Genomic DNA, 26,032 nt, shown 5'->3' on the forward strand with positions numbered 1-26,032 from the left:
CATTTTTGTAAGGGAGTTCTCATTCATATAGGAAAAGGCAATAGTGATTCAGAATCAATATATATTGAGCAGAATGATGAGATATTCAGCAGATCTTCCCTAAATATATCAGCTATGGCTATCTGGGCTTTCCACCGCTTTTCAACACACACACTTCACTTTGCTTTGGGATCGAAGTACCCCCACTTTTGGGCTAGCCCCCCCACTGCCAGCCCGATCTCATGGAAGGGGGCTCCTACTCTCCCACTTCAGCGGCTGTTCCTAGGATTTGTCCTGCCACCGCCCTCTTCAAATCACCCCCAGAGGGAACGCTCTCGTTCCTCCCTTCAAGAGCCACCGCAAAGTTCCTCCTCGAGCCCGACCGGTCGCCCAGGCGAGCTCGGGGCTGCCGGGCCTGGTCCCGTCGTTGTACGGGACAGGGATGGATGGGTGGGGAACGGGAGGCGGTCGTCCGGCGGTACTCACAGCAAATCAGGCCGGTTCCTATGGAGGATGGCGCAAAAGGCCAGGCCATCCCGGAAGGAGCTGCTGAGGTCGCGGATCTCTACGCCGGGGTAGCCCTCGCATTGGCGGCGGCACCAGGCCTGCAAGGCGCTGCGGGGACCCGACATCGGGGCGGAGGAGAGGTGCGATCCAGGCTCAGCGAGCCGTTGCCCGGGAGGGCGACATGGTTGGAGCGGAGGAGGAGAGGCAGCTGCCTTGTGGGTTCCGGCCGAGCTGGGCGCGCCTCGGGTTCGGGCGCCTCCCGTGCGACGCTCAACGGGTCTGTCCGGCTCTGCGCCTCCGAGCCCGGTGTGGCTCTCGGTGCCGTGGCTGGGCAGGGAGGCTGGGCTCCGCCGGTGCCCTCCACGCTCAGGTTCTCTCGCGCGGCTCCCCGATCCCCCTCCTACTACACCCGGGGTGCGCCTCCTTCCTCTCCCGCCCAGCCGCACCGCTGGGCTCTGCTCAGACCTGTCCCTGCGGCGGCCTCTCCGCCCATCCTGAGCCCCGCTCCGCTCTCGGTAGAGAGCGGCTCTTAGTCATCGAGCAGCACCCGGGAAAGCTCGGGCCGCAGCCTGCGGGCTGGCGAGAGAGCCAGAGCTGCTGCCGCAGTGGCACCACCGGGCTCGCTTGCGCAGCGAGGGAGAGGAGCGGAAAGGCCTGCATCGATCTTAGGCGAGCATGATGAAGGAGGCCGAGGTTTCGGGATTATCAGAATTCCCGGAGGATAGGTTGGTTGGGCCGTGGCTGAAATGGAGCTTCCATGTTCAGAGGAATCATGCTGGGTAATGGCACCTAAATGGCACCTAGGGAACAGGATGTTGGAGTTAGACTGGCTGGGCCAACCACTCTGACATTCATAGCCTGACACTGGGTTCCTGGCCCTACCATTAGACAGAGAGAGAGGCTTGACTTTGGTGGCAAGTTTTGGTAGCAGCAAGGTTTTAAAGAAGGAAGCTGTGAGCTGCAGTTTTTCACCCGCTAAGATAGACCACTGAGTATGGTGGACAATGGTCACCAGTTGTCAGTACTAAAGATTCAGCTGCCAGTGCAGTTGGCCATTGTACAAAGAATGGGAAAGCTCCCTTGTCTTGTGTTCCATCTCAGGCAGCAAAATGCTCTCAATCAGTCTCGGCACCCAGGCCTATAAGCAGGACAATTTGGTACGGATAGATGAAAAAGTAGGGTATGCAGGACTTAAGCACTGGAGACTAATGGGTCTACTGAGAATGCCAGCCCAAACTTACTTTGTACTACTGTAGAAGACATAACTATGTCTCCATCTGTTTTGGGCTGCAACTCTCATCAGCCCTACATAGCATAAATCAATGGTGAGGAACTGTTGGGAGTTGCAGGCCAGTTTGCCTTGTCCCCTGCACAATGCTGTCAGGGCAGGACTTTAGAGCAGAAGACCAGGGTTTCACTCAGCACAATGAACACATTGGACTCCTAAAGCAGCAGGACTGGCTTCCTACATTTTGAGTGCTGAAAAGTTTTAGGGATGGCACTAAAGATCTGGGATGGGGGGGGAGGGGAGATAGAAACATCCCTGGGCTATTATGGCATGTTCATAGCATTTAGAAAATAAATAAGCAAAGCATAGTGGAGGAGGTAACTACATTTTTATGAGCAGACAACATAGCTACTGCTGCTTCATCAGGTACCCCAAAGAAACATCCCCTCAGGGATGCTTCAGCCAACTCAGAGCTCTTTCTGTCTGAAATTCAAACTGCAGAACTGGTTCAAAGTGGTTTCTCTCTGCCCTTTCCCTTAACTGGATGGTATCACCTTCTCAATCTTGATGGAAGTTGTCCATTCCAAAGACTGGAGACAGATTCTTTTCTCCAAACAAGTCCTGGCAACTAACAACACACCTACATTATCATTCAAAAGCACAGGTTGTAGCCTGGATTCTGTACAGTATGGTATTGATACAGTTGGTATCTGATTGTATGCAAATAAGCTGCTTTTGTGTTCTCTTTTAGATAAAGGAGGCACCCAGAACACCCATGGTGAAAAGGGAATAATTAAAAAGACAACTACTTCTGAAAAGTGACAGTATTAATTCAGTGGTGTTTGGAAAACTAGTGCTTAGTCCAAGAATTTTCCTGGGAAGACCATGCAAATACTGGTCAGACCAGAGAGACTGGAATGAAGAGACAAGCAACATAGGTGTGGAAGGGTGTGTTCCTTGGTGCTGTTCCAGAGTCTTGACTTAAGGCACACATGATTTTTGGCTTGTAAGTATCAGTTACCTGACAATGTTGCAGTTAACCAGACTTTCTGAGGAAACTACAGAAAACAGTGGTATTTTGCAAAAACCAGCAAATACAATGGGGCCATTGTGGTCTTCATAGTAGAAAGGGCAGGGGTGGTTGAGCACAAAGGCAAGAGGCCAAGAAATTCAGAATATTACATTCTTCTTCAAGAGCTCACTGCTTCAAGCAAACCATATGGCCATTTCACTATGGTCAGGCTGCCATCCCTCATACATTTTCAGTCAGTTTGTGGCTTCCTTGATTCCAAGTGCAGGTTTACATGTTTCAAAAGTTTCACAGAAGGCCCATTCTTCTGCTTCCCAGTAGATCTTACCTGAGAACATAATGTCCTGATAGGACTTGACTTAGGGGGTTGGCACTCCTGAGTACATATTTGTCAAGGACACTTCTATTTTCAATCAGGTCATTGTTCTAAATGCTGTTGTTATAAACAAACTAAGGCTTCAATGTTTAGTCAGATTAATAGTTTGTAAATATATTTTGATCAATTAAAGAAGGGATGTTGACACTCTGAGTGACTAAACACTGATGCCTTGGTTTGTTTATAACAACAGCATTTGTTATAAACAATTAGGTCCATCTTGGTTCCTCAGATAACCATGTGTCCTACCCCCTTTCCTCTGACTGTTAATCATGTGGCAGTTTCCCAGCTTCTGTGCTCCCACCACCATTCTAAGAGGCTGACACTCTTTCTCCTGTGACTTAGTTACTGGTAGTACAAGCTTTAAACCAAAATATACCGGTATTTGTTTTGGAAAAAGCAAACACTTGCTTGAAACAGGCATGCATGCATCAGAATATAGTTAAGACCAGCATGCATTGCATTTTGTTTTGAACCTCACTGTCCTGGTAACTCACGTTTGCATATTGTTGCTAGATGCATGGCACACATACAGTAGTAGTGCATCACTGTGAAAGAATGAAAACGGAGGTGGTAGACACAGCCTGGGGAAGGGCAAGAGTGAGTCCTCTGTTCATGCTGATCATAGGTATATACTTCCTTAGTGAGGTATTTGAAAACACTGGATAAAAAAACAATAAAAAGCAAGGATAACCAATCTCAGGATGTAGCATAACGGTATCAGCTCTTTGCACTGCTGTCAGAAGCAGATGACAAAAAACACAGAATCACTAATCTGCCATTGATCTAGCCATAATATAATAGCTAGGAACTTGGCATAAGTTTTTAGTCCAAGAACACACTATTGACTACTCCATATTTTGGAAAAATGAAATAGAAAAGATGATAAAAACCAGCATACAAGGCAAAAAACATGTTGTGGGGCCATACGATTGTGCTCTAATTTAATCTGAACTTTCAACCTGCATTTATTCTCTTAATACTTTGCATGAAATATCCCTGCAATTAAATGACACTCTTTCATATAGCAAAAAGAAGCCAGAAAAGAGGTCAGAGCACAATTTGCAAAACTGTTTTATATTTAAAATCAACATTGGGGCTGACACCCAAAGGTCTTGAGAGCAACAGTCATAAGAGCAAAAGTTGGGATCATATAAATGCAAGCAACCTGCGCAGTAGCTAGGCCAATAGTGGCAAGTGCAACTTCTCATCTTCAGAGAATGGAGGCATGTTGGAATCAAAATGCAGATCTCCTTGGAAGATAAATGCTTGGATTACATGGCTACACTCTGTACAGACTCAGGAGTCAAAGTATAGAAATGTAGTCACAAGGGCCATCTAGTATAGAAGAGAAGATTGTTTTGTGGAACCAGACGGATTAGCTCTCAGTCATTTCAATGAAGCTCATGCTGGAGAATTTCCTGATGGGTTATGCCTTGTGTTCGTGTGGACATTTGAATTTTCTAGAAGGTGTTATTAGGGTCTCCCATACTTCCAGTTCCTTCTTTAAACCTTTAAGTTCAGGAATGGGGAACCTATACCCCTCCAGATACTACTGAATTTCAAATTCAACCAGCCCCTAACAAGTTAGCCAATTATCAGGGATGATGGGAGTTGGGGTCTCAGCATCTTAAGGGCCACAGGTTCTGCAATCTGTGTTATGTTTTAGGTATAAGGACAAAAATGGTGAGAGGCAGGAATGCACACTTTACAGAGACGAGAAAGCGCAAGCTGTCCTGCTTTGTTCACTGCTGTGGGTCAGTGAGTTGGCTCTGAATGCAAAATGCCACTTCTTTCTGCTGCCCGAGATAATGACCCAGTTATCCTTTAATTCGGAGTTTCAGCAGAAGCCAGCCAACACTTCTTAAAATACCATACTGAGACTTTGCTCTCTGCTTGCAGCAGGAACAACCGCTTAACCCTTTGGTCACAAGAGAGATGGGAGAACTGTCAAGAGGCTTTAACTGTCAAAGAAACAAACATTACATCAACCTTTCATGATTTGATTTAAGACCCAATTTAAACAAAGGGTGCTGGGTATGCACAGTAGTGCAAACATTAGATGTCTTGTGCAAGGGCCACTTTGCTAGATATGTCCAGTATTCACATGCCAGTGATCCAAGCTGGAACAGGTACTTTGATGAGTTATCTATAATAAAAGACATGTGTCCATCAGTGCCAAAGGTGTGAAACCTGAAACTTGCCACATGCACAAAAGATCTTAAGGGTGTGCACTTCAAGGTTTTTTTAAAAAAATATGTTAATTATAAGTTAATGTTATAAGTTATAGTTAATGTTTGTTAACTATAATATATTCATATGATTGAAGCTTGCAGTGACATCTTCAGCCACTAGGGGCAGACTTCACTAACAAAAACATAGTTTTGTGGTGCCTATAATTTGAATAGTGCATTAGGCTGAAAGACAGTTATTTATTTATGCCCCTTGCTGTTGGGCAGCACTCCTCAGGGGAATGGCATGGACAGACCTCTTCCTTAGAGGGCTTTGATGTGATAGGGGCTATGCCAGGTGTGCCAGTGCCCATGCCTTCACTCAGATGGAGTGGGCACACTGTGTCCAATTCCAACAGCTGCGTTAGTTTGCTTGAGGGCAGTACTGTATCAAGCTAAGGACAATCTCAACCCATGCAAGTCGGGGTTTATTAGCTAGCGTGAAATATGAAGCCAGCTGTATAGTATGTGACAAGGTTTAATTCTTGCTTATCCAGCATCATATTTAAACTGGTCTTAATCTTGTTCGTTTTCCAGGCTCTGCAGCATCTTCTGCTCAAAACTTTTATACCATCCACTTACATTACTTTATTGCACATCCACCAATCTTATTCCAAAATCCTATTGAGAGCTCTCTGATCTAAAAGTGTTTGACCCATTCAACTGTATCCCCCTTCTGAATCTGCCACAGCAGCTGAGGCTAGAGATGGGAACTAAAAACAATGTCTCTCCACAGAAACTTCATCAGCATTTCAACAATTGGACAGTGTTGATGCGGCTGCGTGCTCTGAATTCCTTCAGCTTCAGCTGGTGCCAGGCACAGGCTATGACAGAGCTTGTCCTTCTGCCCTCTGCAAAGAGCAACTGATCCAATTTCTTTCCAGGAGATCAACTGTAGTGAGTGGAGTGAACCTGCACTAACCCTTCAGCAACACCAGGACTCATGCTGGCTACAGTATACAACACATGATCTATGCATTCCTAGTGATTTATCAGGAAACATTACCAGGTACACAGATGCAGAACACCCATAGTTAAGTATTGTGCAGAGACCACTTTGTGTTACTGTGTTTAACACACATGCTGCAAACCTAACATAACGCTTGGAATGTTCCACAAAGTTCCTAATTCGCTGCATGTTCCTGAAGCCTGCACGAGCCTTGAGAGACTCCTTATCTTTTGACTTTTCTGTGTTACATAGCTGTAACACAGGAGTAAACAAACTTTTTGGTCCTGAGGGCCACATGTTGTACTCGCTGAGTATTAGCCACACATGTGCACAGACTTGCTGGATCTATTTTGTCTTTACTTGAACCCTGAGATCCAGTAACCAAAGCCAGTAACAAAAGGCATGCACTTAGAATTTTGAAAAATAGGGAGTCCAAGCACATCCTGAACCTAGACATTTGTTTTTGTACCAGAGCTGATTGTCCTTTAACATAAAAATGCATTCATTACCTCAAGCATTTTTCACTTCAGCAGTCTAATTTAGGTGTGATTTTTTAAAAAAAACCTCATGCCAATCTACTGCAAATCATCCAGAAATCTCCTTATAAAGCCCAGGCTGCTTTCTGCCCATCTCTGCTTTAATGCATGCTGTGGACAAGTAGTCCTGCTCCTTCTGATTTGTCACTATGAGACTACAGGCATGCACAGATACCATCAGGCCAAACTTTCACTTCTTTACAAAACTTCACCACATTAAGAACCATGTAATAATTTATCCTTAATCATTTAAGGGCTTACAATAAATTGTTGCACAGTACATAAACTTCTGGCACCCCTCCAGGTGCTCCTGTTAATAGAAGTTCCCTGTTAAATGCAGACCATCTTCCCTCAAGACTCATGCTTTGCAAATGCCTACTATCAATACTAGTAGGAAAGATTATCTCAAAAAGGCCACAGACACAAGGTTTTAAGTCTTCTTCAGTTATATATTAGTAGTTGCTACATATATTCTACACAAAAATGCTCTGGAACTGAGTGCAAATGAGTATTTGCAGAATATTCTGTTTCCAAAACTCAAGTTTTCCATGGGTCTTATTTTTTAGAGCACCAGGCAGGCAGCAGACTGAGTAACTGTGGTGAGAAAATCAAGCACAAGAAACTTATAGTGGTGCTCAAATAGAAAAGGAGCCAACTCTTCAGATGTAAAATTATGAACAAGATAGTTTTCTACTTATGCGGTAGACCACTATGTTTTGCCTTCTCTGCTTGCCACTTATGTGTGCACACAAATAATCAAAAGACACAACCCAGACAGCACAAGTATGTTTCTCAACAGGTGCTAACCTCCTACCAAGCCTACAGATGAAGACACAGTCATAGATAGCTTCACAGAACTGGTTTCCACTGCGGAAAGATGAAACAGACCGCTTGTGTTGCTTCAGTAATTTAGTTTTATCAATGTAATAAACCTTCCTCAACACTGGAGGTTATACCACAAGATGCAACTAGAAATAGATGTCTTCTGCAATTACTCCCAAGTAAGTGTGCATGGGATTGCCATCTAAATTGAACTTGTTTTATACAAAAGGAACCTAATGGCAGCTTTAGTGCTATCTTCTACATTGCAGAAGACTTTAAATGGGAACAGAAAATCAATGTAAATTTCAATATAATTGAGAAAGCAAAGTAAAATCTGGATGAAACCTTCTGAATTGCATTATATCAGTTCACTATCACTGTAGGTTTAACAAAAAGGATACTTGGTTACACTTAAGGATAGTAATATATTAAGAGCTGCATAATACTCTCAAATAAAGCTGGTTAAAATCTATGGAGCACCCCAAAAATTGCCTAGGCCACACCTAGCTTCTCTTCTCACAGCAGGCCAGATCTCCTTGATATGTTGTGATGCTACAGGAGGAAGGACACAGATCCAAATTTGACTATGATTTTGATACTAGCATGTATATTCTTTTAAGATAGTGACAAACAGCTGCACTGGCGTTCTCATGTGCACTCTCTGCCTGTCAACCATTGCTTCATGACTCTGAAAAGGGCTTGCCGTAAAAGCTAAGCTAGGATTTCAAAGGGATCATAGAACAGAATCATAGTAGAATTGGAAGGGGCCAAGAAGGCCGTCAGGTCCAACCCCCTGCTGTTGCAGGACGCCAATTTACACCATCCCACTCGGATGGCTGTCCAGTTTCTTTTTGAATGTCTCTACTGTGGGAGAGCCCACAACCTCTCTAGGCAGCTGGTTCCATTGTACATACTATTGCTCTGACAGTGAGGAAGCTTTTCCTGATGTCCAGCTTGAATCTGGGTTATTAAACTTGAATTAATTGTTCCATGTCCTACACTCTGGCATCAGCAAGAAGAGATCTTGGCCTTCCTCTTTGCACCTGCCTTTGAGGTTGTTATAGAGGGATATTATGTCCCCCGTCAGTCTTCTCTTCTCAAGGCTGAGCATAACCCAGTTCTCTCAGTCTCTTCTCATAGGGCAGTTTCCAAACTCTGGATCATTTTTGTTGCCCTCCTGTGGACCCTTTCTATTTTCCTGGATCTTTCTTAAATCTTGGTGCCCAAAACTGGACACAGTATTCCAGATGAGGTCTGACTAGCGAGGAGTGTAGAGAAAGTACTACTTGTGATTTGGAAGTAGTACTTCTGTTAATGCATCCCAAAATAGCATTTGCCCTTTTGGCAGCTGCATCGCATTGTTGACTCATGTTTAGCCTATTGTCCACAATTACTCCAAATCTTTTTCAGTTCTGTTGAGCCATGTATTCTCCATCTTGTATTGATGCATTTGGGGTTTTTTTCCTAGATGGAGGAAGCTGGAAGGCCAGCCATCTCTTCTTGAAGCAAGAAATGATTGCATTGAGAACATATAGAGGACACAAAGGACATATAGATATTTGAATTATTTAATTAGCTTTATTAATCCACTATGAGAGCTCAGCCATCTGCTATCCAAGCAAAAACTGCAGAGCACTAGAGAAAATTCCAGAATTCTTAGCTCATCTTGCCTTCCCACTACCTCTGCTCTCTGAACACAAAAAGCTGGGCAACTTGACAGCTGCTTCAAAGAGATGTTCAAGGTCTTTGGCCCATCTTCTTCAGAGTACGATTCAGCTGAAAGATACAAACATGTAATTACAAGAGAATTTGGGACACAGATGGACACACACACAAATGCCCTTCACTGCCACTGCCCCAAGTATGCATCCCTAATCTAGAGCATGCAAACCCACTTGGAGTGCTGAGCACAGTGAAAGGAACAAAATTAAATCTGACCCACTTACTGAAACTACCAAGGTGGGGAGATTTGGGGAAACTACCAAGGTGGGGAAGTCCGCCTGGCACCATCGTTATTTGCTTTTCAGCACCAGGCCAAGACCTTTTTATGTAAACGGCATTTTAATTGTTGATTTTATTTATTGATTTTAACAACTTTGGCCAGGATGTCTCCAACTGCATTTTATTGTATTAATGATATTTATTTATTTGTAAGCCGCCCTGAGGCTTAGGCGAATGAGGCGGCATATAAGTCCGCTAAATAAATAAATAAGAGATCAGAGCACAAGGGTTTGCAGTCTGCTAAGGAAGGAAGGAAGGAAGGAAGGAAGGAAGGAAGGAAGGAAGAAAAAGCAAGAAAGCAAGAAAGAAAGAAAGAAAGATCAGAGCACAAGGGTTTGCAACACCATACTGAAGTTTGTACAGTTGTACAAGTTTAGAGAGAGATCCAGTGTGTGTGGTTATCTTATCAGGAAACTAAATATTGCTGTACTATCTCCCATTCCCATTTATTGAGCAAATCCTTTATGCTACATATTCCCAGTTTCTTTCATATTCCCCCATACATCAATTATTCAAAACACTTCTGCCTGTATCTTTATTCTTATATTTTAAAGTAATAGTGGATACACCCAGCCACCCTTGCTATTCTGGTAGACGTAAGTGACCAGGAACTGCATATAGGTAAGCAAACAAGCTTCCTCTCTGCTCAGCATAGAAGCCAAGGAGGCTACTCAAGGAGTGGAAATGCATAAAAATGCAGCTTTTACATCCTCCTCTGCCAGAACCCAGCAGACCAATAACTATTCAAGGCTTATTTACAAGACAGCTCCAATTGGTGTCCATCTAATACCTCCTACTCATGATCACATGTGTACTATTTGTTAAGCTCAAATACATCAGGCACTGATAATCATGTGCTTTGATGATTATTAAAAACCAAGTTGTTTGCTCTGGCTTTTCCCAACCATTAGTCTGGAAATGTTTAGGTGCTATAACTATTAGCTTATAAAATGGTGTGTGTGTGTGTATTTGAATAAGTAAATGTCAGTGAAAATAACATAATGGCCATTCTTCATACAGAACTTTCATTCCCTCCTATGGACTCTTAAGAGATGCAGTGACCTCTGCAGGAAAGCTGGAATAGCCCTCTGCAAACAGAAAGAGCAAGAGGAGAGTATATAAGGAGAACTCCCTCATCTCACAGAAAGATGGCAGCAATGCCATATAATTCTTCATTCATGACAAACTCATTTAGAACTGATCTGATGCCCTTTTGAAATTTCAGCCACCCCTGTATAGAAAGATGCCTCTTCCCCAAGGGAAATGGTATTACATTTCACTTCACCAAATTTCTAGAAGTTATGTGTATTTTATTTTTCATTAAATTTAACTTGCTCATTCAGCCAGTGCCTTACCTCCTCAAATTTATGAATCTGTCGGATAAAGAAATCCCCATAGCGGCGAGCAACCTTTGTATCTGCTATATAGATCATGTCCTGCCAAAAGATAGGAGGAAGTAAACAGCAGGAATTTCCTGGGAATTATACATTCCATTTAGCCTAAGATTAGGGTTGTTTTTCAGATTGTCTTTCACCAAACTAAAAAGAGAAGCCTGACAGTTATATCTGCCATGGTACATTAACCAATGTTTTAACGACTTGATGTCTTGATCTGTTTTCTTAGGAATTTGTGTTTGGTTTTTTGTTTTGGTTAAGACTGCAATCTGCAGTATCCTTGCAATCAAGCAAAGGAGAAAGGAAATGGGTTTGATTATGTATGTCCATCTATACATCTCCATCTATTCTGATATATTTGTGGGAGAGAAATTTAGGGTAGTGAAGAGATTTGGAACTCTCTTGGGCAAGAATAATAACCTGGTGACATCCCCTTTCATATTTTTTTAAAAGGCTGATGGTATAGTATGATAATGCACCTTCTGTTGTAGCTGACACTGCAGTTCCATGTGTATGCTTGGGCAAGCTTCTCACTTCTGTGCTTCAGTTAGTTTGTTCTTCAGTTTAGTTTCTTCCCACCCTAGGCCCTGCATTTATGAAGAGTTCATTCCTACCTGGGGATTTAGTGGATACCTAGGGATATGCATACTCGCATCCTGACTAGCCCTGACAAGAATAGTTTCTCCAACTGTGGGGATACCAAACCTCACATTTGTGAACCTTATCTAGTCAGGCTGAGGAACTTATTTTGCCCTCTAGGTTTCCCTAGGTAGCCCTTTCCCTTTCCCCAAACAACCAAGTGATTTTTATTTTTCCACCCCAATCATCAATTGTTTGTTGGTTTCATGGCTTTTGCATGTCTCACCACTCCACCAGACAGTGGTACTTGGGCTCATGAATTTAATCCATTCCACGACTCTGGTTGCAACCCAAATTGGTCGTGAGCCAAGTCAAATTTCCCTATAAGGTTCAATGTAAATAAGTTTAATCCATTCTGTAAATATTTTTTTAATCACAGGGAAGATGGGCACGATCGTGGGCACGCTGGTGGGGGAGAAAGGCACGATTGTGGCCATCTCCCCCGCAGCATGACCGTGATCGTGCCCGTGCAGGGAAGACGGGCGCGATCGCAATCGCCTCCCAATGCAGAGTTCACGACCTGAGAAAAAATGTTCTTGAAATTTCTGTTCATGACCCGATTTGGTTGTGAACTGAGGCATTCGTGAGCCGAGGTACCACTGTAAATGGTTGAAGTGCCTCTCCCATGGCTTAGTTACTGGCAATAAGTTCTTCAAACTAAATGATGCTGTTATCTTTGGCCCAGCCCACCACTGGAATGTGCCCTGACCTCTTGAGCTTCTCTGAAATTATATTAAACCTTTGGACCCTAAGAAGTTTGACATGCCATTCTAAATGGTTAGAGAGGTGTAAACCAATGAACAGACCTTGTCAATGTAGAAGTCCACCTCAGAGGCTGACTGAAACTCCCCATCCAGGGCAGAGATGCCACTTGTCCAGACAAGGTTCTTCATCTTGTGTTTAAAGACCAGCAACTGGATGCGGAACTCCTGCTCTGTGAGGTCCAAGAAGCCAGCCAGCTTGGCAACAGGCATGGTGGTATACAGCTTCAAGAAGCTGCGAATGGTGGAAAGTTGGGCATGCTGCTGGACATCATCTGTAAAGACCTTCAGCTGCTGCAGGAAAGGCTCCTTGTGATAGTTGGGGTGCATGTTCTCATAGTTAGGAACCACAGGTGATAGGAACTTGGGACAGGAGTAACTGAAGAGCTCTTCATACACTTGGAGGTCACCCTTCTGCATACGCAGCATCTTGTCCCCATACTTCTCCCGGAGCTGCAGATGAATGCTCTCATCTATGCGCATAGGGTACATGGTGAGAGCAATGGCCAGAAGGGCATGCATCTGCTCATTCTGTTTGTTGATCTGCAACATTAAGAAATCAGAAACACTTAATCATGTACCTTCAATGTCCACATAAGAACTAATGCAGCACAGCAGCTAAAAGACCAAGCAAAAGAAGTTCTATTCAAATCTCAATTCTGCCATGAGTTCAAAGGCAGCCTTAGCCTGCATAGAGATATACAAAGACGAGTTTGAGGCACACACAAAATTCCAGTATCAAACTCAATTTCTCTGGTAAATGCTCTGTATGCCCTTGCAATATATATGCCTTTGCATTGATAATTACAAGCAGCAACTAGTCTAATGTAATAACAAGAAGAAATGTCTTTGGACTGTACTGTTCTGGAGAGCCTTAGGCAAACCACCATCTTCAAACTTCTGAGACCTTCCCCTACAGCTGCAGCTGTAAAACTACTGGGCTACCCTTATGGGGCTATTCTATAATGGCATATACATTAAGGGAATTCTCTATAATAGATCATTGTGACATATACAATGTGCTATTATAAAGTATACATTATTATAAAATACATGAAGTACACATTATAAAGTGTACATTATAATAATACAATAAACTGCTTTCAGAAAGATATTCACGAATCTGAGCAAAGAATATGATGCATTATTATAAAAGACAAACCAGTTACTAACCTACACATTAAGAGATATGTGAGGGGGAGGGGCGCATCTCAAAAAGCTCCCTCTAGCCAACAAGACATGGGCATTTAAAGCCCTGCACTATCCCATCCACTTACACTCTTATCTCCATTTCTCTCACTCTCCAATTTCTCCTTCCCACTACAAAAGCCAAAGTCATCATATTTTTTGGAAGTGAATTTGAAAGCAGACCTTAAAGGAACCAGATCCTCGAACCCTGAGCCTGGAATGGCCAGGCTTAAGAATGAAGGCACAAGAGTAGGTTTTACACTATGGGACTTGTGCATTGCTAAATATGTGTTAGTGGGAGAGTACACCACAAGATGCATCATCTGTTATACCCAGCACTGACTCATTGGTTTTAGGGCTCCAGAGAGGAGACTTAACACATTAATAGAGATGACAAAACCTTGGGCAGATCAGAACAAGAAAACTGTTGCAGTAGTAGAAGCCAATTTTGAAAAAAAGCATCAAGGAAGTGAAAAGCAGGAGAAGGGTGGAATCACACATATCATCACAGCTAGTATCTATGGCCATGCTCAGTGATCCCTTGGGACAAATAGTTTTGGTTAGAAATTAATCATAAGTGGACAGGCAGAGTTTGGGCTTGGAAAGTGTGTGGAATGATAAGCCTGGTACAAGAAAAGCTTTTCTCATTATTCACAGGCAAAAGCAGACAGGAGTGGGGCATTTTTGTGAAGTGAGCCCCAGGGCCCAGCTGGGCCAGGGTCAGTCTTGAACTTTCTTGTGCCTGGATCCACTCACTGCAGAGATCCTAAATCTAGAGGGTTTGGATATCAAACTCTGTTTGTGGGGACTTCCAACTGAACATGGTCTGATCTCTTAGATTTGATCATCCTGGACTCATATAGTCCAAAGGTTCCAACAGTCCATAAAGTTGTACTGACCCTGCATGGCTGTGCAGATTAGCTCAGGTCTTTCCCTTGAATCCTAGTCTTTAATGGTTTGTGGTGGTTGGTTTCAGGAATCATTTTACCTTTCCCCTATACTCTGAACTGCAGAGATTATAATAAGAAACATATGTTGTCATGACTTCTGTAGTTAAGGCTGTAGTTATCAGCTCTAACGTTTCATGAGAATGGTACTGATACCCATGGCAGTGAGTCATCTACCCTACATTTTCTGAAGTGGGCAATAGTTAAGCTTTTGCTGTGAGATTCCTTACAATAAAAGAGTCTCACTGATTTAGAGCTGCATATGTCAGATGACTGTATGTGGGGCAGAGAGCCCAACAACATTTTATACATGCTTGTCATGCTGCAAGTTCAGTTAATTTTAATAGAACTTACTTCTTGGGTAGACATGCGTAGAATTATAGTGTGATCGGAGTGGTGCATTGAGGAAGAAATAACTAGCACCATCAGCAATGACAAAAGGAACAGATGATTTTATAAATACAGCTGTTCATCAAATGGCATGTGAGAGCACAATGGCTTCTGGGCAACTTACCATCTCATACTTGTAGGTTGTCCTCTGGAACATGCTCTTGGTCCTCTGAATATACAGTAGGATATTAGCAAAGACACGGATGGCATCTTGGTAGCGTCGCATCATGAGGTATGCAAAGCCCACATAGTAATACGTAGTGACCTGACATTCTGGCACTCGTGAATACATACTCTGGGGATGGAAGAAAAAATATTGTGAGAGGTCAGAAAAAGTATTTTTCCGTCACTATGAAGAACAGCTTTCTTCTAAAGGGTCTGGTTATAAGTTCTTTCCATTGGAAAGAGATGAGCTAGTGGTGGATAGGAGCAGAAATTTCTCTGTGATGGCTATACAATGGAGCATCTCCACATTATCTTTTAAAACCAGACTTAGGGCTTAACATGCTTTTTAACTTAACAGTTGCAGAGAGGTAGCTGTGTTAGCCTTGTCTCCAAAAACAAAATAAAGAATATTAAAGTACCCTTTAATGTTCTTTAGAGAGTACCCTTAAAGACTAACAAATGTATTACTGTACATAACTAAAAGCATAGCTTCTTTTAAAAAATTTTTCCACAAAGTGGGGAGGGAACTTTTCCTGTTAATATTCAAGTATAATACTTGGAAGATTGCAGTGATTGAGGTGACAACATGACTGGCAGCATCTCAAGAATCCAAAATTTTGATTCACACATGGGATGACAAATTCACACACAGGTGATGATAAATTACCTTACACACTATCTACTTAGAGTCCTGCATTTAGTGAGGTGAAGGAGCCACTACTTCTATGGCCCCTTCCAACTCTATGATATTATTCATTCATAGTGATTCTAAGCAGAACTCTTATATGTTGAAAAAAAATTCTGTATTTGTCATATATGACAGCAGGAAACTACATCTAGACCTCATCAGCTCCACAAACCAGAGGACTCCAACACCGCAAGTTAACAAAACTCCAAACTGCCTTTACAAGGGTTAGTTCCTTTTAATGCTTCAGCAGCTATTACCTTCTTGTTAAGTTCGATATTCTCCAGAACTTTGATGGCTTGGTAATAATCTCCCAGCAGTGAATGGAGGCGCAATAGACCCACAAGACTGAAATAACCCAACATCTTGTAGAGGGAATGGCGGCCATACTCTCCAGCCACACTCTCAGGGTCACCTGGGGAAAATGAAATTTGAGGAGACCTCTGAGTATTGTACAGCAGAACAGGGAAATGAGAGAAGACGGCAACCTTCAACATGTTACCATGGTTCATGATCTGACTGAAACAGGTAAATCTTCCCATACAGAAACAATTGCTGGAGAAGAGATGAATTGGACAGAACCAAATCAATGCTGACTTGATCAAGAACACAATGGGTCAAAGAACACTAACAGAAATTTACCTGAGGATTTAAGATATTGCTTGTTCCATTAAGACATTACAGGCATCAACTCCTTCAGTCTGGGCAAGCATCTATGCCAGTGCCGGCGAACCTATAGCACGTGTGCCAAGTCACCCCAGCATCACCCCAGCATCAGATAACAGCGCACATAGGGGCCATGCGCATGCTCGGAAAGGAGTAGCAGCACCAGGCAATGTCACGAGCCACAACTCATTAGCCGCAACTTGCCCAAGCTTTCGCATGGCCGGTCAGTGGCTTGTTTTTTCTAAACTAAAAACTCAGTATCCAGGTTTGATTGCAGTGCTGGCACTTTGAGATAAATAAGTGGGTTCTGGGTTGCAGTTTAGGCACTCAAGTCTCTAAAAGGTTCACCATCACTGGGTTAGGCTTAGAAAAACAAGGTGTCCTGGCATGATTTTGATGGCTGGAATGTGTTTAGAATGGGCAGAAATGTTGAGCTGTGCAGAAAAAGCTATTCAAGGAAGTCTTTTTCAAAATCGCCCCTTTCAATGGTATTTTACTCCTATTTTAGGGTTAGGGGAGTGCACCAGGGTAGGGTTAGGGCAGTGGTGGCAAACCTATAGCATACATGCCATAGTGGGCACGCAGAGCCGTCTCTGTCAGCACGCGAGCCAAGTCGCCCCAGCATTGCCCCAGCAGCTGAACATCAGGTAACAGAACACATAGGGGCCATGCAGATTTTCAGAAAGGAGTACCGGAGCCAGACAATGACATCATGAGCTGCAACTCATTAGCTGCGACTCATCCAAGCTTTTGCATGGCTGGTCAGTGGCTGCTTGGACTGCCTGTGAGTTGTTTTTTCTAAACTAAAACCTCAGCATTCCAGTTTGATTGCAGCGTTGGCACTTTGCGATAAATAAGTGGGTTTTGGGTTGCAGTTTGGGCACTCTATCTCTAAAAGGATCGCCATCACTGATCTATGCTATCCACATTAATCTGAAGCAACTCCCAAGCTCTAATTTTGTACTAATAGTCATTATACAACAGCGTGGGTCCTGGATACCTGAAGGAGCGCCTTCTCCCCTATGTGCCCTCCCGCCCCTTGAGTTCCGAGTCAGAGGCCCTCCTCTGTGAGTCATCCTTGAAAGAAATCAAGAGGGTGACTACCCAGAGGGCCTTTTCTGTGGTGGCATCCCGACTGTAGAACACGCTCCCCGGAGAGGTTCACCTGGTGCCAACGCTTCTATCTTTTTGGCATCAGGCAAAACCCTTTTTATTCTCCCAGTATTTTAATTGTTAATTTGTTTCAGTGGAGGGTTTACATTTTAATCTGCTGGGCAATTGTTGTTGTTATTCTTGTTTTTGTTTTGTTTTCTGACTAATCTGTTGTAAACCATCCGGAGATTTTTAAGTAAGAGATGGTATAGAAAATTTTTAAATAAATAAATAAATCACACAGAGGATGGGTTCACATTTCAAGCCAAGGTGATTTTCTACCATTGTTGGTCTGTTGTATTGTCCAAACCCCATCGTGGGATTTCAGCGTAGCACATTTGATTTTTAGAAACTACAAAGAGAAACAATCATCTGTGCTTTGCTTTCTCAGTACCACAATGGCATTACAGGTTTGTGGATTAAACTGCACCTACCCAACTGGAATTTTGAGAGAAAGCTTATAAAGATCTTAAGAACAAAATCACAACAATAGGTGTTATTTGTAGTATATATACACATGCCACTAACATTATGCAAGCTAAAAGCACCTTACAGACTTCCTAAAGATATAGCCAGGCTGCAACAGAGGGAATAAAGGTCAGTTCTCATTCTTGAGCGTGTACTTTTTCTTTACCTCCACTAGTGTAGACTTCTAGCTGCCGATTGATGTTGGATTTGTCCACCAAGGAGGACAACACATTGAGAACACTGTGAACATTCCAGACCTTAGGATTTGTACGCAAAAAATCAATTTCATCCACAGACTTCTTGGATGTCTTCCAGCGGTACTGACTGAAGGACTGAAACTGTAAAAAGGAATTGAGGAGCATATGAGAAAAATACAGGGCCAGTAAGTGGCTACCTTGGATGCTTTGTGACTAAAGAGATGGCAAAACCCCAAATAAAGAAACAGCAGCTACCCCAAGCAAATATGGAGGTGGGGAGGTGACTTATTAATATATGGGAACAAAGGAAAGAGGTATGTGCATGCCAGGCAAATAAAGAAAATGGTAGCTGAAAGATGATCTTTGTGGAAAATTTTAAAAACTGACATTTTGTTAACCAAAAGTCAAACTGAAGCTCTAAGAATTGGGGAGGAAACCAACAGCATAGGAACTTGAACCATTAGCAACAGGCACATTTTCTGTTCAGTACTTCCACATTATGCACCAAGGAAATCCAGATTCTGAATACAGAATAAATTATACAAACCACGTACAGTTCTATACAATTCGCAGTGCTATTATACACATGTCTACACAGGACTAAGCCCCACTGAGTTCCATTAAACTTACTTTCTGTGTGTATAGATTGCAGCCTTAGTTAGGGATGTCCGAGAAGTATTAAGAGTTAACGAATAAGCTACAATAGCCCCAATCACAAGGCAATTGCAAGTCATATTTATTTTGCAGGCTCCTGCTTATATTGACCACACACTCAAATTATAGCACATTTCTATTACTTAATGGCAGTCTTCCCCAACCCAGCACCCTCCAGATGTGCTGAGACTGTCACTGGCCATGCCAACTGCGTATTATGGGAGTTATGGTCACAATGCATCTGAAGTGGACCAGGACAGAGAGAGCTGTTCATTTAATGTTATTATTTAAACAAAGCAAGTAGGATAGTTACAGCCTTGGCCATCAGCTACCATACCTGATAAATAAACTCATCAATGATATCCCAGAGCCACTGGTTGGGCAGCTCCAGAGGAGCTGGACCATCTGCATCTAGAAAAGAACATTCAAAAGAAATTAGAAGTGCCAAAGAGATTTGTATGCCTATGTCCCTTGCCTTAAAAATAAAAGACTTAGGCAGGGATATAAAACCTTTTCAGTCTCAAGGGCCACAATCAGTATCAGTTGGGTGACCAGGTATACATGCGCATGTGTACCCCCCCCCTCAGTAATCCTGGATTACTCTTTCCACTGCAGCACCATCGGATCAAGGGGATGTTGTTATAAATATAATACTTGAGGAGACTAATAATTACATCCAGAGTGAACAAATGAAAGAGGTATGCACTGAAGCCCAATGAATCACACATACAAGCGAAGCAAAAGAGTAGCTCATTCCTCTACTTTTTCCACTTATATAGCTTATATTGTACAGCTCACATGAAACTCTCTTACAGGACTGAGGCACTTATTAGCTTATTCAACAGAATATGGACAGCTGTATCTCCTGAGAGCTCTCCTCATCCGAACTCTGCCAGCTCTTATACTCTGCAACCAGTTGGTCACTGAGATAGCAACTTGCCTATTTGCCATCTGAGTCACTTGAAAGCTTGGGCAGGCCTCCTGTCATCCTCTCCAATAGGTAGTCTTGAGGCCAATAACTCACATGTACCATCTTTCCCCTACAAATGACTCTCCATGAACATGAATCTGCAGTTCTTAGTTCAGTTTAGATGTTTGTCAGGAAGAAACAAGATGGGGAAGATGCAGAACTGGAATATTACCCTATGCAGATGCTGAAAACTAATAGGGTGCTAAATAAAATAAAGGTGAGGAACTCCCTCACAGAGGGCACAGAAAGGACTTTGCAGGGCCCATGTATACCCTGGGCTAGGGGAAAGGAATAAAGTGTAGTAATTCAAATTTCCAAGGACAGAGAACAGACCTAATCTTACATCACCAAGTCTCTCTGCATTTCGCCACTGCCCACTTCTGAATATGCTTCGTTTATCAAGCCTGAGAAAAAGTTCTTTGTGTTTCCCACAGTCTGAGAAACTTTAATCCAAAACACACCCCATCATTACAGAACGATAAATTGATAAGCATACTACGAGTTAAATTTCTAATACTAGAATCAAGACTAGGGCATTTGTTGCTCCGACTGATACAAAATGTTCACATCGTTCATCTCTAGAACACAGACATAAATGAGATGCTATAAAAAGCCCTGCCTCAGACTTACAATCTCAGCAATACAAGATAAAAAAGGAAAGGGGAGTGGTGAGAAATGGCAACTGCACAGATCAGCTATCAAGAAGTGGGCTTTTCTTTTTCTTTTTTATTGAAAGCACCTAAATGCACCAACAGAAGCAGCCAAATGGATGACAGGAGATGAAACATGTCCCACTTCTAAGAAGTTAGTGCATAGCATGGGAATAGCTAAAGTAATTCTGGGATGCCCTCCTGATTAAATTTTACTTGCAGTATATAAATATACGGTGTTGGAGAAGACTCCTGAGAGTCCATTGGACGACAAAGAAATCAAATCAGTCATTCCTAAAGGAAATCAACCCTGACTGTTCTTTAGAAGGACAGATCCTGAAGATGAAGCTCAAATACTTTGGCCACCTAATGAGAAGGGGGGACTCATTGGAGAAGATCCTGATGATGGGAACAATTGAAAGCAAAGGGAGAAGGGTATGGCAAAGGTTGAGGTGGCTGGATGGGGTCACTGGGGTGTGGGGTTGGGTGGACTCTGGGGGATGGTGGAGGACAGGAGAGCCTCAAGGAATGTTGTCCATGGGGTTGCAAGGAGCTGGACATGACTTCGCAACTAAACAACAATATAAATATATCCCCATTTTCCCTTCCACAATTACAAAAAATGATTACACATAGGTAGCCAAATCCTAGGAACTTACTGAGAATGTAGTTGAATAGATTGCAATAGTTGTAATAAGAATCAAACCTCTGTTCCAAAGAGGGGCCACCCTGCAACAAAAAACGAGGATGGTCATTAATAACTTTAACTCAGCTGTTCAGTTGCCTGGGCTTCAAGCACTCAGTGGCACTGGATTTAAAGATAACCTCCAATAAAGAGAGGCCCAACATTCTATGACACAGCAACTGAAAAAGGAAATCAGTTTCAATTAGGGATAGTATAAAGCTGATACTTACACTGACTTTAGCATAGATGTGTCGGTAATACAGTTCCTTGTACAAAATCAGGAATACATCATCTACAAGGAAAGGAGACATAAATATTGTTTTATTTGAAATATTTACACATCCTATTTCTACTCAATGAGCCTTTCAAGGTAGCTGGTGTTAGAGCAAACAAATGTAAGAGCACATCTAAAAATGAATACACATCTTTCCCATAAAAAGCAGAAAAGATGCAGTAAAAGCTTATGAATCAAACAAATAAAACTATTTTCATGTAGGGCCAGAAAGCTGCTGTTCAACCACAATTTATATGTTTCTCCCATGGTTGCAGAACAACTATGGGGGATGGGGTGAACTAGAGCCCTTCCCTACTCCAACAAAATAGGTATGGAAAATATTGGATTGGGTTCATCTCATAAGAGCACGTAAGCATAGACATGGGGATGAGAAAGCTTTCTTTATTTTGAAAGAAAGCAAAAACATTAGATCAAGGTTAGGTGCCCTTCAGATATTTTGGAGAAGCATAATCCCTGACCATTTGCTGTGCTATCTGGAGTTTATATAATCCAAAACATCTAGAGAAAATCAGATTGCTTACTCCTGAACTAGATAGTCAGTCTGTCCATTAGGTCTCAGAATATTATACCAAAAGGAAACCTCAGTTCACTTACTGATTAGAAATGAGGTCTTACAGGAGAAGCACAGTTTGGCAAACTAAGAAGGGGGCAAAGTAGATGTCTCAACTGATGATAGACACCCCCTACATTTGCAGAAACTGTTGGGGTGTTATAGTTCTCTTCTCATGAGTCTTTGTTAGACCAATGTTCATTCAAGGTGTCAGGGAATATCACTGGCAAAGGAGAACATCAAGCTGTACATGCTCAAAGCCCACTTCAGTTGAGCCACAGAGAGAGGAAGGTACAGGGGGTAAATAGGTGCAGGCAGGCAGAAAGGTAGAGTAGGAAGCAAGAGTGAAAGGGCAACATACTTTTCTCATCCCTTTAGTATCCCCTCTTCCTTCCCGCCACAATTTCTCATGGAGTCCACTTGCTCAGACCCACTTTCAGATCCTGAGCACCTTCCATCAGTGGAATGAAAAGACTCCATGTTGACAAACAGCAAATTCTTAGATTATGCAAATATGGAAGACAATGAGCATCATAGCAGACTGTATGTTTTCATGAAAAGCCCTGTTAGATAAAAGGAACCACTAGAAATTAAAAGAGTTTAGCTTGGTTCTCAGCTTATCTCTTCTTTCAAAATGCCATGAGTCCTGGCTCCTACTATTAAAAAAAATACATGGACTGTTCCAATGTAAGTACCCCAATGAATATTTTTCTTCTCTAACACACTGATTAAGACAGAACAGAAAATTCTTACCATTTCCAACCTGTGGTGCAATAGCCTCTGCCTCTGGCCATGGTGTATTTTTAAAAAACCTTTCCGTCAGTTTGGTCCAGCTGCAAGACACATACATATTTTGTTTTAATCAAGAGCCTTACTCATTAACAGCAAAGGGATCATATCTAATGTAACCCTGGTTTTCCTACTTTTCATCAAGCTTATGTAGCTAAGAATTACTCATGTTATGGGGGAAAGAAATCTAACTCCTATAACAAGCACAGACCTATACTAGAAGTGAGGCTTTTGATTTACACACAAATCTGTTTGTGGTAACTGAAGGCTTCTCTTGAGGTAGGAAAACAGAACCTTCTTCAGAAGGATTTATAGGTTAACATGCAGAAATTCCTAGTACTTCATAGCATCTAAAGCAGCCTTACTGAAGCTGGCACCTTCCAAATGTTTTGGACTTCAGATCCCATCAGTCGTAGCCAGAACAGTCAATATTCAGGAATCCTGAGAGTTGTAGTTCAAAATATCTGGAGGATGCCATGTTGGGAATCTGCCCTAATAGAGTTCAGAAAAACTTCTGCCTAAATCACAAGGATCTGTTGCTAAACAAAGCAAGAAAATCTAAGCTGGATGGACCAAATTTCTGACAGGGACAAATGAACTGTTATGTGTCTCTGTCTTATCAATTCTTCAGTCTCTCTCTCTCTAGTGTTAATAAAAATGATTAGATATCATCACAAGGCAATTGTACTGGCAACCCTCACCCTTCCATGAGAAAACATACCTGTTCTCATAGATGTCTTGGATCTCATACACCTTTTGGTCAATGACATCACTGGATACACGACTGTCCTGCAACTCGTACACTTTCTGGTCAATCAGATCAGACACAGTCTTATGAAAGTACTGGATAAAATTTTTTATCACCTCAGGAATCACCTGATAGGTTTGCTGTTCATATTGTCGTTCGTAGGCTAGATCCTGTTTTGGATCTCCTATGAAACATTAAAAAAAATAGCAATGATCTTGGAGCAGAATGGGAAAAAGCAGAATTATAGGAAACAGTTTATGTTCCAACCTCCAAACAGATGCCTTATAATCTAGCCTCTACTCTTTGTTTACTTTTCACGCCTATTGTAAACACTTAGAAAACCTATAACATTCATAAAAGTTATGAGGATGAATATTAGAGCTCAGAAACAATTAAGACTATTTTAACTCAAGAAAATAGGAACTAAACACCTTATTTTTGCTCCTGAGGCATTACTTTTGGTAAATACCTACATCAACTTCTCTCCACGGCCAAAATCTAGCACAACACCTACATAACATAGGTGCATACTGATTTGCTTAGCCAAAATTTTCTTTCATCTGGGCACCGATCAAATTAGCCCATATTCTTTCTATTGCTTACTGTAAATACAAGGAGACAGTGCTCAAGAAAACAAAACATCTCAGAAGGGGAAGCCTCATTATTAAGTAACTTGTCTGAACAAGGGTTGCCAATTTCAATTTGAAATAAATTTGCTGCTGTAACAGTTGCCTATGTAGAAACTTTCATCAAGTACATGTTTTCCCACGTAGTCTAGAAAGGAGCCTAATGCAGAAAGAGCAAGCTATATAGCAATTTAAGTGCTAATACATTTATTCTAGTATTAGAGTTCATGGACTATAGTAAGGTGAATTCTAAAGCAGTCCCATTCTTTATTAAGGCTGCAAAATCAATACTCACCTAATAATTAATTCAATTGAAGTTGAACTCAATGGGACATACTTCTGAATAGAAATGCCTAGGATTGTATTCACAATCTGTCAACTCCAGTCTGTGTATATCTCAAAGGAAGCCTCTTGCATGCTACCCTACCTCTACAGGAAAACCATCTCTGGAAAACATTATCAAAATGGAAACAAGCATTCACCTGTATGCATATCGTAGTCCCCTGGATAAGCATACGGATCGTAGGAACCCTGAAAAGAAGTGAAAGTTTGAAAACGCACAGATACCACCACAAACCTAACTTCTTTTAACTCCGGGAGAGATGTCCCACCCAATTTAGTTCCCAGAGACAGGCTGCTCTCTTTACACCAGGAGAGGACCAACGTATTATTACCTCGCCTTAAGCGAGGATGTCTTGCCTTCCCAACCGACAACCAAGAGTAGCCTTCCCCAGCCTGGTGCCCTCTGGATATTTGGGACAACTATTCTCAGAATTCCTGCGGGTGATAGGAGTTGAAGTACAAGAGGTCCGGAAAACACATGGGTTGGAGAAGGCAGCCCTGTAGTAGCATCCTTCCTTCCCTGCCAGAGCAGATCCTAGGCCCGACTCTTTCAAGGCCTAACGTCAACCACATGAGTTCTAATTCCTATACACCGACCAAGACACCAACATGCAAGGCCAGTACCTCATCGTAATCATCCGTCAGATGAGACATGGCGAGGCCTCGAACAGGAAAAGGGATCGCACACCGTCGAGCAGCCGACTGGGAAGGAGCGTGGCAACAGAGAAAGCGTTCCGGCCAGCAACTCGGAGCTAGTTCCGGTACCAACCAGAAGCCAGCAGGTAAAACGTTCCGGGTATTGACGGGCAATTGGGGGTAGGCAGAAGGAGGCGTCGGGGACTAAATTTGGGGCATGTTTGGTACAGATTATCGTGATAGGAAATGGTAGACCCACGCGGGAGTATGTGGGTGAGAGAATACGCGCATAGTCTCTGAACGAGACGTTCCAAGTTCGGGCGGAAGTTGCTTTCCCGTTAGGGCGACCATAGGGAAGGAAGGCGCAAAGCCGATTGGATCATAATTGGGTCTAACACCTGTCAATCTTTCCGTTTGTATCTCCGCCTCTGGGCGGGTGTGTTATCACGCAGGAAATCGATTGAGTGCGGTCAAGGGCCAAGCCAAATGGTTCTCTCACTGATACTTTCGGTTCGCAATTACAGTTGGGAGAACCAATGGATGTGGTGGAAATGTCTAAGAATTAACGTAGTCTAAAAATCCGGCCAAGATCTAAGGCTCCTTTTCTTTGCAGTACTTTGAGGTAAAGTATCAAGAACGAGAAAAGAATCTCGACATGAATGGATATTTCCCCTCTACAATGCTCCCATGTTTTTAGATATGCTTTTTTTTGTTTACTGTCCTTATGAGAAAAGAATGTAGATGGAAATAATTAAAATATTGCATTGATGATCTCT

General features: G+C 42.5%; 2 protein-coding genes and 1 long non-coding RNA gene across 6 annotated transcripts in view; 1 reads left to right on the top strand and 2 right to left on the bottom strand.

The window, feature by feature from the left end:
• The window catches only part of MICALL1 (MICAL like 1), a 40,186-nt gene extending 39,293 nt beyond the window's left edge, over positions 1-893 (bottom strand). For all 4 annotated transcript variants that reach the window (XR_006415763.1, XM_044441008.1, XM_044441007.1 and 1 more), the window contains exon 1: positions 466-893. Coding sequence is in view for 3 of the 4 variants with exons in the window: in XM_044441008.1 (XP_044296943.1) it covers positions 466-611 (146 nt within the window). In the remaining variant the exon portion in view is untranslated. The remainder of the gene's footprint in view (positions 1-465) is intronic.
• Positions 491-9,256, top strand: LOC123028789. The gene is made up of 5 exons (XR_006415764.1): positions 491-626; positions 2,466-2,720; positions 6,088-6,360; positions 7,636-7,837; positions 9,127-9,256. It is a non-coding gene; the product is annotated as an uncharacterized LOC123028789 (long non-coding RNA).
• On the bottom strand, positions 9,217-25,390 carry EIF3L (eukaryotic translation initiation factor 3 subunit L). The gene is made up of 13 exons (XM_044441011.1): positions 25,245-25,390; positions 24,761-24,809; positions 23,626-23,836; positions 22,869-22,948; positions 21,501-21,562; positions 21,245-21,314; positions 19,303-19,376; positions 18,281-18,452; positions 16,089-16,243; positions 15,103-15,273; positions 12,499-12,996; positions 11,015-11,095; positions 9,217-9,434 (listed from the first exon to the last, which is right to left on the bottom strand). Exons 1-13 carry the CDS (start codon positions 25,272-25,274, stop codon positions 9,396-9,398), a joined length of 1,692 nt encoding a protein of 563 aa, XP_044296946.1. The 5' UTR covers positions 25,275-25,390; the 3' UTR covers positions 9,217-9,395.
• Between the last annotated feature and the right edge of the window lie 642 nt (positions 25,391-26,032).

This window comes from Varanus komodoensis, unplaced genomic scaffold (genome assembly GCF_004798865.1).
Source record: "Varanus komodoensis strain SLA01 unplaced genomic scaffold, ASM479886v1 scaffold39, whole genome shotgun sequence".
Taxonomy (NCBI): Eukaryota; Metazoa; Chordata; class Lepidosauria; order Squamata; family Varanidae; genus Varanus; species Varanus komodoensis.

What these genes read in the sequence shown, in the direction of transcription:
- EIF3L (XM_044441011.1), bottom strand. Translation starts at nt 25,274, where the DNA reads ATGTCTCATCTGACGGATGATTACGATGAG. An exon ending in TGCACCACAGGTTGGAAATG is followed by an intron (nt 21,563 to 22,868) that starts GTAAGAATTTTC and finishes CTTTCCTTGTAG; the next exon opens with ATGATGTATTCCTGATTTTG. An exon ending in AGAAGTCTACACTAGTGGAG is followed by an intron (nt 16,244 to 18,280) that starts GTAAAGAAAAAG and finishes CATTTTCCCCAG; the next exon opens with GTGACCCTGAGAGTGTGGCT.